Genomic DNA, 12,080 nt, shown 5'->3' with positions numbered 1-12,080 from the left:
AACTGTCGACTCCTGCTGAGATGGGCTCTGGTATCATGGACACACTTCAGCGTCTTGCCATTCCTGGGATCGAGAAGCTCTCTATGCAGGCGAACAAGCTTATGCCTTTAGATGACGTAACCGGGAAAACCATGCAAGAACTCGTCTGGGAAACTTCACCCGCCATCAATGGTGCTGAAAGGTGGTGTTATAAATCTTTTTCTCTCTTTTTTCTTTTGAACTGCTCACGTGACAATTTCACGTAAGATGGCTTGTTTTGACATCATGGGTTTGTTTGGTTCTATGTTTCCGATGCAGGGATCATATTTTGGAAACTGAATCTGCTGCATCTGGTTATGAGAGGAGACCTGAAGGACGTTCATCATCTGGAGCAAGGGCTAGAAAATTTAGTTCAGTCTCTGGCAAGAGTGATGTTGATTCCGAATATGTATCACTCGAAGATCTTGCTCCATTGGCTATGGATCAGATCGAAGAACTTGCTTTGGAAGGATTGAGAATTCAATCAGGCATGTCAGATGAGGATGCACCCTCGAACATCACTGCACAGTCCATCGGAGAAATCTCGGCCTTCCATGGGAAGAAAAGTGGATCCCTTGGTTTCGAAGGAGCTGTCGGGTTACAGCTTCTCAACGTAAAGGATCACGAGAATGAAGATGCTGATGGATTGATGAGTCTTTCGCTTACTCTTGATGAGTGGATGAAGCTGGATTCAGGCGAGATAGGTGATGAAGATGAGATCAGCGAACGAACTTCCAAGATTTTAGCTGCCCACCATGCGAATCCCTTAGAATTTGTCCGGAAAGGGTCAAAGGGTGAAAGGAGGAAGGGAAAAGGTGGAAGAAAATGCGGGTTGCTCGGGAATAACTTCACGGTAGCTCTAATGGTGCAACTCCGGGATCCTCTAAGGAACTATGAGCCAGTTGGAGCACCAATGCTTTCACTCATCCAAGTCGAGAGAGTGTTCGTCCCTCCAAAGCCGAGAATCTACAGCACGGTATCGGAGCTTAGGAAAGATAACGATGAAGAGGAAGAGGAAGAGGAAGGACGGGAAGTGAAAGATGAAACCCGAGAAGAGAAAGTCGTAGTTCCTCAGTACAAAATCTCGGAGGTTCATCTCGCGGGTACAAAATCCGAGCCCGGGAAGAAACTATGGGGAAACACAAATCAGCAACAGGCAGGTTCGAGGTGGTTGGTAGCTAATGGCATGGGCAAAGTGAACAAGAACCCTTTCTTGAAATCAAAACCGAACTCTGCAAAACCTTCGGGCGGGGAAACGTTATGGAGCGTTTCGTCCCGCGGGTCGGGAGCTAAGTGGAAAGACTCGGGTAAGGTTAAGCCTCACGTTCGGAATCCAAACTTTATAATGCCAAAGTGAAACGATGGGAGAAGGTAATAGGAAACTATGGTTTGATCAGTTCTTTGTTGCTGGGTTTTCTTTCTCTCTATGTTGGATTTCTTAAGTGGCAGAGTTGTAAATTGGAATTGCTGTGTTTGTGTTGGTGAAAATTTTAGCGTTCACGGCATCCATGTTCAGTGCGTTGTAAGTTGGGGTGGTTATTTCATTATACAAAATCAAATTGAATTATAAAGTATAAATAATATAACAAGTGAATGAATATTTCTTTTTTTATAAATCGAAAACAGGATTTCAATTGAATCCGGGTCTAAAATGAATTTCAAAATAATAAAAAAATTAACATTTATATAGAAAATAGATTTTATTAATAAAAAATGATTTTGAAATATCCAACCCACGGATACAGTACAGATTAATCACAGTCCGCCGAGTCGGACTTTCAAATTTCAAACCCATATTTCGTTGATGTACGAATATCCCATTTTTTGGATATCCAATTCACAAAATCAGATTCAACGATATAAAAAAAAAAAAAGCGAATTCCCATGTCCATCCCTAATACATCTCATAGTCCTCTAAAATTTGGTCCGGTATTGCCTGGTTGGATTCGGTTAAATTTGGTTTTCAGTTTAGATCAAGGTGAATTGAGTCGATCGCAAACCGGTCTAAGGGTTTGAATTTTTCAATCTCATTTAACTCGGAACCGAACCAGAAAGGTCAAGAGATCATTGCTTCATGACTGACTGCTTTTACGAACCGAACCTATAAGATCTTCTCTCAAGAACACTTGCCAAAAACTCATCAAAATCCGAGACATTACACTTGCAAGACAGGTGAAGAAGATCAAAGTCTAGGCATAATTGCAGTAAAGAGGATCATATATCATTTTCAGGATGAAACGATTTGTCGAACCTTGCGGATGCGCTAAAATCTCGAAAATGTATCGGAACACCAACAACGGAAGAAAACGAGACATATATCGAATCTAAAATATCAAAATGTAGCAAGAGATTAATACCCTTTTTCAAGGAGACGAAGATTTCTTCTTCTTCAACTTCTTGATCGTCTTCACTCCCTTCCGCACTTTCTTCACGGCCTTCGCTTTCTGCTTCGCCTTTCTACTCGGAGACGGCACCTCTCTGATAGGACCGGGAGGGATCCCTTTCTTCAGGGCACTTCCCCTCGGTGTTGCAGCTGGTGGCAATCTCAAACTCTGTGGAGGCAAAGGGCTGTGAGGTTTCCACACTAGGTTATTTTTCATCGAAAATCTCACTCTCTTCGTGCTTTTCTCCCCGCTCTTGGCCTCCGAGATCGTTTCCATGTCTCCATTCCCGTTGATTTCTTCCAGATTATTCCTATCTTCCCCTTTGGCTTTCCTTTTCCTCTTCTTTGACACTTTGGACTTGACCATTTGTTCTGTTTCGACGCAGGCACTTGCAACTTCGTCTTTTGATCCCAGCTCGGCTGCAACTTTCTCAAACTGCATCTGGAGATTCGATATCAAAGTCTCATTGAAAGTTTCGTCTTTCCCATCCGAGTTTGTGATTTCAGGAACATCTACAACAGCTTCCTTCTTGCTCTTCTTATCACTACCCTTCTTGCCACTGTCTCCAGCCGATTTCTTCTTAGCCTTTGTACATTTCTTCAGGCCCTTTTTCTTGGATGACCCATTCGCAACCAGCTCCTTCGACTCGAGTTCAGCACCACAATCATCCATTACTACTTCGTTAGACATGGGAACCAAATCAGGCACTTCTTCATCAGGAGCAGAAGCTTCAGGGATAGAAATTTCAACACCAGAAGAAGACACATCCTTCTCCAGTTTCGAGAACTGCTCGTGAAGAGAAAATATCAGTTTCCTATTCCCCTGGCGGCAATCAGGGGAAGAACCCATCTCATAAAACTTCCTGGAATACTCCATAGACAGAGCAATTGATCCCAAGGCCAATGCATCGTCATTAGAATCTACATCAATCCCAGACATTTTAGCATCCAGCAACTCCTTCCCCATCTTCAGCAACTCATCAAACACATTACTCTTGATCTTCCCGACCAAAACCTTGTCACCTACTATGCCCAAAACGGTCACAAAAGGACCAAACAGAAGTTCTACAACCTTCTTCCTGAGAGGAAGAAAGGGCCTAACTTCCTCAACGAAAATAGAAGCAAAGTGATAGTTAACACCATTGGCCTGGAACTTATCATCCGCGAGGAATGTACCGTCGAACAAAACGCCCATCAAACGGCGAGTGAAATCCAGATCCCAGGAATTATCCTTAAGAAGAACGAAGAATCCATGCAGGAACCTACGGATCAAGAGATAAAACTTGTCTAACCTGAGTCGATCGATGCGAGACCACTCGCGACGCATGGTGAACAAGAACACAGTGAAGTAATGGACTGAGATGTGAAGAGGGAGAGATTGTACGGCGCCGGAGAGGCGGTCGATGAGTTCAGACTGGTAAGGGACCTTGTCGGCATGCCACATACAGTAGAAGATGCCCTGCCAAAGCTTCTTCATGTCGTCGTCGGAGACTTCGGTTTGAGTGGGAAGCCATGTCTGCAGAACAGTTCGTAAAGATCTGTCGCGGACGGATTTGTCGCATGCAGCGAGATTCTTTATCACTGATTTACCGTCTACTTCGAAAAGTGGATCCCTTGGTTTCGAAGGAGCTGTCGGGTTACAGCTTCTCAACGTAAAGGATCACGAGAATGAAGATGCTGATGGATTGATGAGTCTTTCGCTTACTCTTGATGAGTGGATGAAGCTGGATTCAGGCGAGATAGGTGATGAAGATGAGATCAGCGAACGAACTTCCAAGATTTTAGCTGCCCACCATGCGAATCCCTTAGAATTTGTCCGGAAAGGGTCAAAGGGTGAAAGGAGGAAGGGAAAAGGTGGAAGAAAATGCGGGTTGCTCGGGAATAACTTCACGGTAGCTCTAATGGTGCAACTCCGGGATCCTCTAAGGAACTATGAGCCAGTTGGAGCACCAATGCTTTCACTCATCCAAGTCGAGAGAGTGTTCGTCCCTCCAAAGCCGAGAATCTACAGCACGGTATCGGAGCTTAGGAAAGATAACGATGAAGAGGAAGAGGAAGAGGAAGGACGGGAAGTGAAAGATGAAACCCGAGAAGAGAAAGTCGTAGTTCCTCAGTACAAAATCTCGGAGGTTCATCTCGCGGGTACAAAATCCGAGCCCGGGAAGAAACTATGGGGAAACACAAATCAGCAACAGGCAGGTTCGAGGTGGTTGGTAGCTAATGGCATGGGCAAAGTGAACAAGAACCCTTTCTTGAAATCAAAACCGAACTCTGCAAAACCTTCGGGCGGGGAAACGTTATGGAGCGTTTCGTCCCGCGGGTCGGGAGCTAAGTGGAAAGACTCGGGTAAGGTTAAGCCTCACGTTCGGAATCCAAACTTTATAATGCCAAAGTGAAACGATGGGAGAAGGTAATAGGAAACTATGGTTTGATCAGTTCTTTGTTGCTGGGTTTTCTTTCTCTCTATGTTGGATTTCTTAAGTGGCAGAGTTGTAAATTGGAATTGCTGTGTTTGTGTTGGTGAAAATTTTAGCGTTCACGGCATCCATGTTCAGTGCGTTGTAAGTTGGGGTGGTTATTTCATTATACAAAATCAAATTGAATTATAAAGTATAAATAATATAACAAGTGAATGAATATTTCTTTTTTTATAAATCGAAAACAGGATTTCAATTGAATCCGGGTCTAAAATGAATTTCAAAATAATAAAAAAATTAACATTTATATAGAAAATAGATTTTATTAATAAAAAATGATTTTGAAATATCCAACCCACGGATACAGTACAGATTAATCACAGTCCGCCGAGTCGGACTTTCAAATTTCAAACCCATATTTCGTTGATGTACGAATATCCCATTTTTTGGATATCCAATTCACAAAATCAGATTCAACGATATAAAAAAAAAAAAAGCGAATTCCCATGTCCATCCCTAATACATCTCATAGTCCTCTAAAATTTGGTCCGGTATTGCCTGGTTGGATTCGGTTAAATTTGGTTTTCAGTTTAGATCAAGGTGAATTGAGTCGATCGCAAACCGGTCTAAGGGTTTGAATTTTTCAATCTCATTTAACTCGGAACCGAACCAGAAAGGTCAAGAGATCATTGCTTCATGACTGACTGCTTTTACGAACCGAACCTATAAGATCTTCTCTCAAGAACACTTGCCAAAAACTCATCAAAATCCGAGACATTACACTTGCAAGACAGGTGAAGAAGATCAAAGTCTAGGCATAATTGCAGTAAAGAGGATCATATATCATTTTCAGGATGAAACGATTTGTCGAACCTTGCGGATGCGCTAAAATCTCGAAAATGTATCGGAACACCAACAACGGAAGAAAACGAGACATATATCGAATCTAAAATATCAAAATGTAGCAAGAGATTAATACCCTTTTTCAAGGAGACGAAGATTTCTTCTTCTTCAACTTCTTGATCGTCTTCACTCCCTTCCGCACTTTCTTCACGGCCTTCGCTTTCTGCTTCGCCTTTCTACTCGGAGACGGCACCTCTCTGATAGGACCGGGAGGGATCCCTTTCTTCAGGGCACTTCCCCTCGGTGTTGCAGCTGGTGGCAATCTCAAACTCTGTGGAGGCAAAGGGCTGTGAGGTTTCCACACTAGGTTATTTTTCATCGAAAATCTCACTCTCTTCGTGCTTTTCTCCCCGCTCTTGGCCTCCGAGATCGTTTCCATGTCTCCATTCCCGTTGATTTCTTCCAGATTATTCCTATCTTCCCCTTTGGCTTTCCTTTTCCTCTTCTTTGACACTTTGGACTTGACCATTTGTTCTGTTTCGACGCAGGCACTTGCAACTTCGTCTTTTGATCCCAGCTCGGCTGCAACTTTCTCAAACTGCATCTGGAGATTCGATATCAAAGTCTCATTGAAAGTTTCGTCTTTCCCATCCGAGTTTGTGATTTCAGGAACATCTACAACAGCTTCCTTCTTGCTCTTCTTATCACTACCCTTCTTGCCACTGTCTCCAGCCGATTTCTTCTTAGCCTTTGTACATTTCTTCAGGCCCTTTTTCTTGGATGACCCATTCGCAACCAGCTCCTTCGACTCGAGTTCAGCACCACAATCATCCATTACTACTTCGTTAGACATGGGAACCAAATCAGGCACTTCTTCATCAGGAGCAGAAGCTTCAGGGATAGAAATTTCAACACCAGAAGAAGACACATCCTTCTCCAGTTTCGAGAACTGCTCGTGAAGAGAAAATATCAGTTTCCTATTCCCCTGGCGGCAATCAGGGGAAGAACCCATCTCATAAAACTTCCTGGAATACTCCATAGACAGAGCAATTGATCCCAAGGCCAATGCATCGTCATTAGAATCTACATCAATCCCAGACATTTTAGCATCCAGCAACTCCTTCCCCATCTTCAGCAACTCATCAAACACATTACTCTTGATCTTCCCGACCAAAACCTTGTCACCTACTATGCCCAAAACGGTCACAAAAGGACCAAACAGAAGTTCTACAACCTTCTTCCTGAGAGGAAGAAAGGGCCTAACTTCCTCAACGAAAATAGAAGCAAAGTGATAGTTAACACCATTGGCCTGGAACTTATCATCCGCGAGGAATGTACCGTCGAACAAAACGCCCATCAAACGGCGAGTGAAATCCAGATCCCAGGAATTATCCTTAAGAAGAACGAAGAATCCATGCAGGAACCTACGGATCAAGAGATAAAACTTGTCTAACCTGAGTCGATCGATGCGAGACCACTCGCGACGCATGGTGAACAAGAACACAGTGAAGTAATGGACTGAGATGTGAAGAGGGAGAGATTGTACGGCGCCGGAGAGGCGGTCGATGAGTTCAGACTGGTAAGGGACCTTGTCGGCATGCCACATACAGTAGAAGATGCCCTGCCAAAGCTTCTTCATGTCGTCGTCGGAGACTTCGGTTTGATTGGGAAGCCATGTCTGCAGAACAGTTCGTAAAGATCTGTCGCGGACGGATTTGTCGCATGCAGCGAGATTCTTTATCACTGATTTACCGTCTACTTCGACTGCCATTGCTGAGAGCTCGGAGAGAGACAGGAAGCGAAAACCCTAAGAAGAAACCCTAAATAAATCTCTGGGAACTTCGAAACGTCTCAGAAGGTTTAAGGCTTGAGGGCATTTCCGTCTTTTTATAAGTAAGAGGAATTCCATTTTTCGTTCTACGCGAAAAATAAAGTCAGTAATTTATTTGTATATCAAATTCATGCGTATTTGATTATCTTAGAGACTTAGATTGATTTCAGAAGAATATATGAAATAGATTTTTAAATATCCGTGAAATAAATATCCGAACAAGCATAATAAAACATAAAACAACAAATTTGTGTTTTCAGTTTAATTCCAACATGGATCTTTATATATGTAACAAAACTTTTATATACCCTTCAAATTGAATTTTGAAATAATTCCATTGTTCCTTCTTTAACTAAGTTGTCAAAATAGGTGCATTCCATTTTTTTTCTAATTTATCTATAATTTTGGAGTTAAATCTTTGCGTTTTTTGCCACATAGAATGAAATATTGAAAATTTGGATCAATTCAAATATATCAAACATCTCCTCGAAATAACATTAAAAAAACATATGGATCTTTTTGAATAACTGTAAAAATCACTTATAGGATTCATAATATTGAAAGATCTTGAGAAAATCATCAAATATCTTTTATATTGATTTGGGAGGAATATATGAAATGATTCCATTTAGTCAAAATAGAAGTATATATTCTATTTCTATTTGATTTTTTATTTTCTAATTGTATCTATAATTTTTGGGGGTTAAATTTTTGCATCCTACAGAAAAACACGTTTTGCTAAATGAAATGAAGTATTGGAAATTTCGATCACTTTCTCTCGAAATAACTTCAATATATATATATATATGTGTGTGTATATATATATATATATCAATCTTTCTTAAAAACCAACCCATATGAATTTTCGAATTATAATTAAAATAAATGGGGGTTTTGAGAAAATTATAAATTCAGAAGGGATTTCGCAAGAAGGTTGCGTAGATTTAATGGAGTTCTGTCGTAGCTTCAGATGTTCAAACTCGGCACCTGGAGAAGACGACGAAAGCGTAACCTAATAATAATTTTATTTTAATTTTAATTTTATTTGTTCTTCCAAAAAAAAGTAATTTTTATTTGTGGTCCGACATTCGAATCCAAATTGAAAAGTAGGGTTTTCGTCATCTCTAGACCTAAACTCGTTTCGTCTGTAGACAAATATTCAACTCCTAAATCGGTTTTTGATATTCAAAAATCGTATTTATTTCTCTAACTTATATATTACTCTAAAAGGTTACGAACATCTCTTATATGACCTTTTTAAAAAAATTATGGTTACAAAATGAAATAAAAAAACGAAAATACGATATTAAAAAAAAAACTCAAAAAGTATACGTTCCATTATGCTAATTATATATTTTCGCAAATAAAGTCTTATTTAATTACTTTTAATCCTACTTACCATAAAATCGAATAAAACTCCAACAAACTTTAAAATACATCAAAATAAACTAAATAAAGATTAACTTTTTAATTAAAAATTTTGATATTAATGTTAAAATAAATTTATTTTATTTTTGTTTCGATTGTGTTCGACATAAATCCACAAAAGAAAAAAAAACCAAAGCTAATTTGTGAGAGGTTCCGAAGTAAAAAATTTCACCAAAAAAAAATTTAAGAGTAAAAAATTATATATATATATATATATACACACGTGTGTGTGTGTGTGTAATAATAATTGGTGTAGATTTGAGTGAGAATGAGAAAATATTGGAGGTTTCCGACAATAACCGAAGAGAGTGTCAGAGAGGAGATAGCTCACATAATACACTTCGACCCATATGCAGAACTGACCCCAACCTGCTTTAATAATTTTATCACTTCTTTGCAAGTCCACCCCTCAATTTCTTGTATTTTCCATTTTCACCCCTTTATTTCCACTATTGACATAGACGCCCGGCCAATAAGGCGGGCATTGAAATGTTACAAATAAAAAGAAGCAATGGTCTCAAAGAGAAAAAATTTATTTGATACTCTTAGAAGGCTAAGCAGCAAGGAGTAGAACAGGGATTTTTACAGTTGCAGCAACAACAAGAAAGTCTTAGCTTTGGACATCTGAAACAAGAAGAACATCTGCATCTGCATCTGCAACATGATGAGCTCTTCGGACAAGACGGCCATTTCCAACCGCTGCAGCATCCTTTAGGGACGCAACAACATGCCTTCTTCATGTCCGGACAAGAACAACAACAAGAACAAGAACAGCAACCTCGAAAGCTCGGGCAGCAGCAGCTGCTGCAGCTTGGTTTCGGGCAACAGTCCGAGCACGAGGGGCAAGAGCATCTGCAGCAGTTGCAGTGGCAGCAGTTGGGTCGGAAGCAGCAGTCACAGTCGCAGCACTTGGGCCGTCTCAGATGGCACGAGCACTCAGATTGGCAGCAACAGCAGAAGCTCAGCAGGTTCAAGCACGGGATTCCGCTACTGTAATGGAAAAACTCTCGTATGCATCGGTATCGGTATCGGTAGCGGATTTCCTCGTTAAAGAAACAAGAGCATTTCAAGACTAGGATTAGAAATTAAAGATTACCAGAGCCATTTCCAGAACCGGCATGGTCTTCGACTCTTCTTCTGCCTGTTCGAGTGATACACAAACTGATTTCAAGGATGCAGGAGGAAGGATTAGAGACGAAACGATGAAGTTATCGACAGGAATATCCTTACACAGGGATCAAAGGGTCGGAGTTTGCCACCACGAAATCAGAGACCCTGCAACACATATATAACGATAAGATTCCACAAAGCATTTCTTAGACTTTTAAATGTTGAAAAATGTTCCTGGCGAGAGAGACGACGGCTCACTCTTTGCAGTACTTAGAGGCCGGCGGTATGCCCTCGATGAATTTAAGCTCCGCCTGCTCAAATACAACAATGGAACCACGAATTTATCTCATCAGTCCATCCATAACAAGCAAAGGAACTATAAACATTATTGGATAAAGGGTTCTCTTCCACTGTCCATAGGCCAATCACTAGCCCATGTAATTATGCATTTGCTTCACTTTGGAATAGAGCCGATGTAATACCAATAAGTTCAAGCTTAAAACATGTGCACACGTGCAAGTGTAGACCTAAATAAAATGCATAGCAATCAGTGTTATTACCGAGTAAATGATGCTGTAAAAAAGACAGAGGATCAGAAGGTTAAAGTCATGAAAGGAACAAGAGATAAAGCAAGAGATGGTCCATTGATGCAGAAAAACAAAGGTTAAAAATTTTTACATGTTGAAAAGCAAAACTGCAAATGTACCAATACAATATATATATATATATATATATATGTATATATGTATATATATGTATATATGTATATATATGTATATATATATGTGTGAGATCTTTATTGATCAACCCTTTATCTCATCAATGGTCCTCTGTTCTTTCTTTATACTCACTTTGACTAGACACTCACCATCATAGTACATTTGCACAGCTTACACACAAACGTGAAATATAGTAAATGGGCATTGATCAATCATCTCATAAAGAAACAGATGAGGGATCCACTTCCAAAGACTTTAAAGAAATCTAGGAAAATGACAAAAAACAAACAAACCCAAAACTAAAAATCCCAACTTTAGCAAAAATTAGGGGGAAAAAAACTGAACTTTTCAAAGATATGATGTTATGGGACATGGATTTGAGATCAGAAACCAACCAAAACCATGTTTATGAACAACATGGTTAGCATAAACATCCAAGGAAAAACATGACATGACATGACTCAATTAACACATAAATGAACCATCACACTAAGAACCAACACAAGGAGTCCCATCTGTCGGTTTTGAGATCTTGATACTCTCAATCTCAATCACAAGAGATCACTGGATCCATCTACACTTTACGACATGTCTGAATCCAGTTTGGATGTGTTCAAACACTCCCAAACCCATTTGCTCTTTCTGATTCTGAGAATACAGTAATGGGCATAGACCAAGCTATCCAACACAAAAAAAAGAAATCCTTTTTCAGACAAATAAATAATATAATAAATTACTCTTTTTGATGTATTCTAAGAGAATAAATAAATTAGTGTTCATGTTACCATATTTGTTGTGAACATGTAACACAGTGGTTGATAGACCAACCAACCTGGATATAGTAGTGGCTAAAGTTTGACAAAGACAAAGATTTCTCTTTTTCAGAACCCCCCAAAAAAACATTAAATTAAAAATCAATTTACAAGTTTCTTTGATTTAATTGCTAATAAAAGTGATTAAACTGATTAATTAACTTGCTAAACAGCAAATCATAACATCTCTCTTTCTCTTGAGTTCCAACACTACCATTATTTTGCACTGAAATTCAAAATTCAGATTTTTTTCATCTGACTTTTCAAAATGGTAAAAAAATCAAAAGAAAAACAAAAATGGAAGAAACTGAGATTCTCTATTGCTTCACTAAATTTAAAACAAAATGATTATAAAAAAAATCACTTGCCTCGAGAAGGCCAATCTCTCTCTCGAGCATCTGGACCCTCGCTGCCTCTCTGCGTTTCCCGTACAAGTCAGGGTACGCCGGCGGAGACTTTGGCCGTGGAGGCAGTAGGGACGGCGGAGCAACCGCCGTGCCGCCGCCCCGAGGGGGGGGG

At 40.0% G+C, this 12,080-nt stretch overlaps 3 protein-coding genes across 5 annotated transcripts in view; 1 reads left to right on the top strand and 2 right to left on the bottom strand.

Moving 5' to 3' along the window:
• LOC104799617 (protein PLASTID MOVEMENT IMPAIRED 1-RELATED 1) overlaps positions 1-4,984 on the top strand; it is a 7,733-nt gene extending 2,749 nt beyond the window's left edge. Inside the window, exons 2-4 of one of the 2 annotated variants that reach the window (XM_019200790.1) lie at positions 13-181; positions 298-596; positions 4,019-4,984. In XM_019200790.1, the coding sequence (XP_019056335.1) occupies positions 13-181; positions 298-596; positions 4,019-4,797 (1,247 nt within the window). In that variant the 3' untranslated portion in view covers positions 4,798-4,984. Of the gene's footprint in view, positions 1-10; positions 182-297; positions 1,563-4,018 lie in introns of those variants that run through there. The other variant, XM_019200791.1, reaches the window with a different exon arrangement.
• LOC104799619 (ribosomal RNA processing protein 1 homolog) lies at positions 2,130-7,487 on the bottom strand. Of its 2 annotated transcripts, none has more exons than XM_010522239.1 (2): positions 7,362-7,487; positions 2,130-3,939 (listed from the first exon to the last, which is right to left on the bottom strand). In XM_010522239.1, exons 1-2 carry the CDS (start codon positions 7,430-7,432, stop codon positions 2,382-2,384), a joined length of 1,629 nt encoding a protein of 542 aa, XP_010520541.1. In that variant the 5' UTR covers positions 7,433-7,487; the 3' UTR covers positions 2,130-2,381. The 2 variants fall into 2 exon arrangements, with proteins under 2 accessions (XP_010520541.1, XP_010520542.1); XM_010522240.2 differs by having other exon boundaries at positions 2,130-3,987; positions 7,410-7,457.
• Positions 7,488-9,432: 1,945 nt separating this feature from the next.
• Positions 9,433-12,073, bottom strand: LOC104799616 (guanine nucleotide-binding protein subunit gamma 3-like; the record flags this gene model as incomplete). Its single annotated transcript, XM_010522234.1, has 5 exons — positions 9,433-9,910; positions 10,017-10,061; positions 10,151-10,195; positions 10,289-10,341; positions 11,930-12,073. Coding segments are annotated over 5 exons (732 nt in total), but the record flags the coding sequence as incomplete, so codon positions are not given.
• Positions 12,074-12,080: the final 7 nt, after the last annotated feature.

Source organism: Tarenaya hassleriana, unplaced genomic scaffold, assembly GCF_000463585.1.
Source record: "Tarenaya hassleriana unplaced genomic scaffold, ASM46358v1 Cleome6, whole genome shotgun sequence".
NCBI lineage: Eukaryota > Viridiplantae > Streptophyta > Magnoliopsida > Brassicales > Cleomaceae > Tarenaya > Tarenaya hassleriana.
The sequence above is the reverse complement of the archived record's forward strand: the minus strand, read 5'-3'. Positions and strand labels throughout refer to the sequence as shown.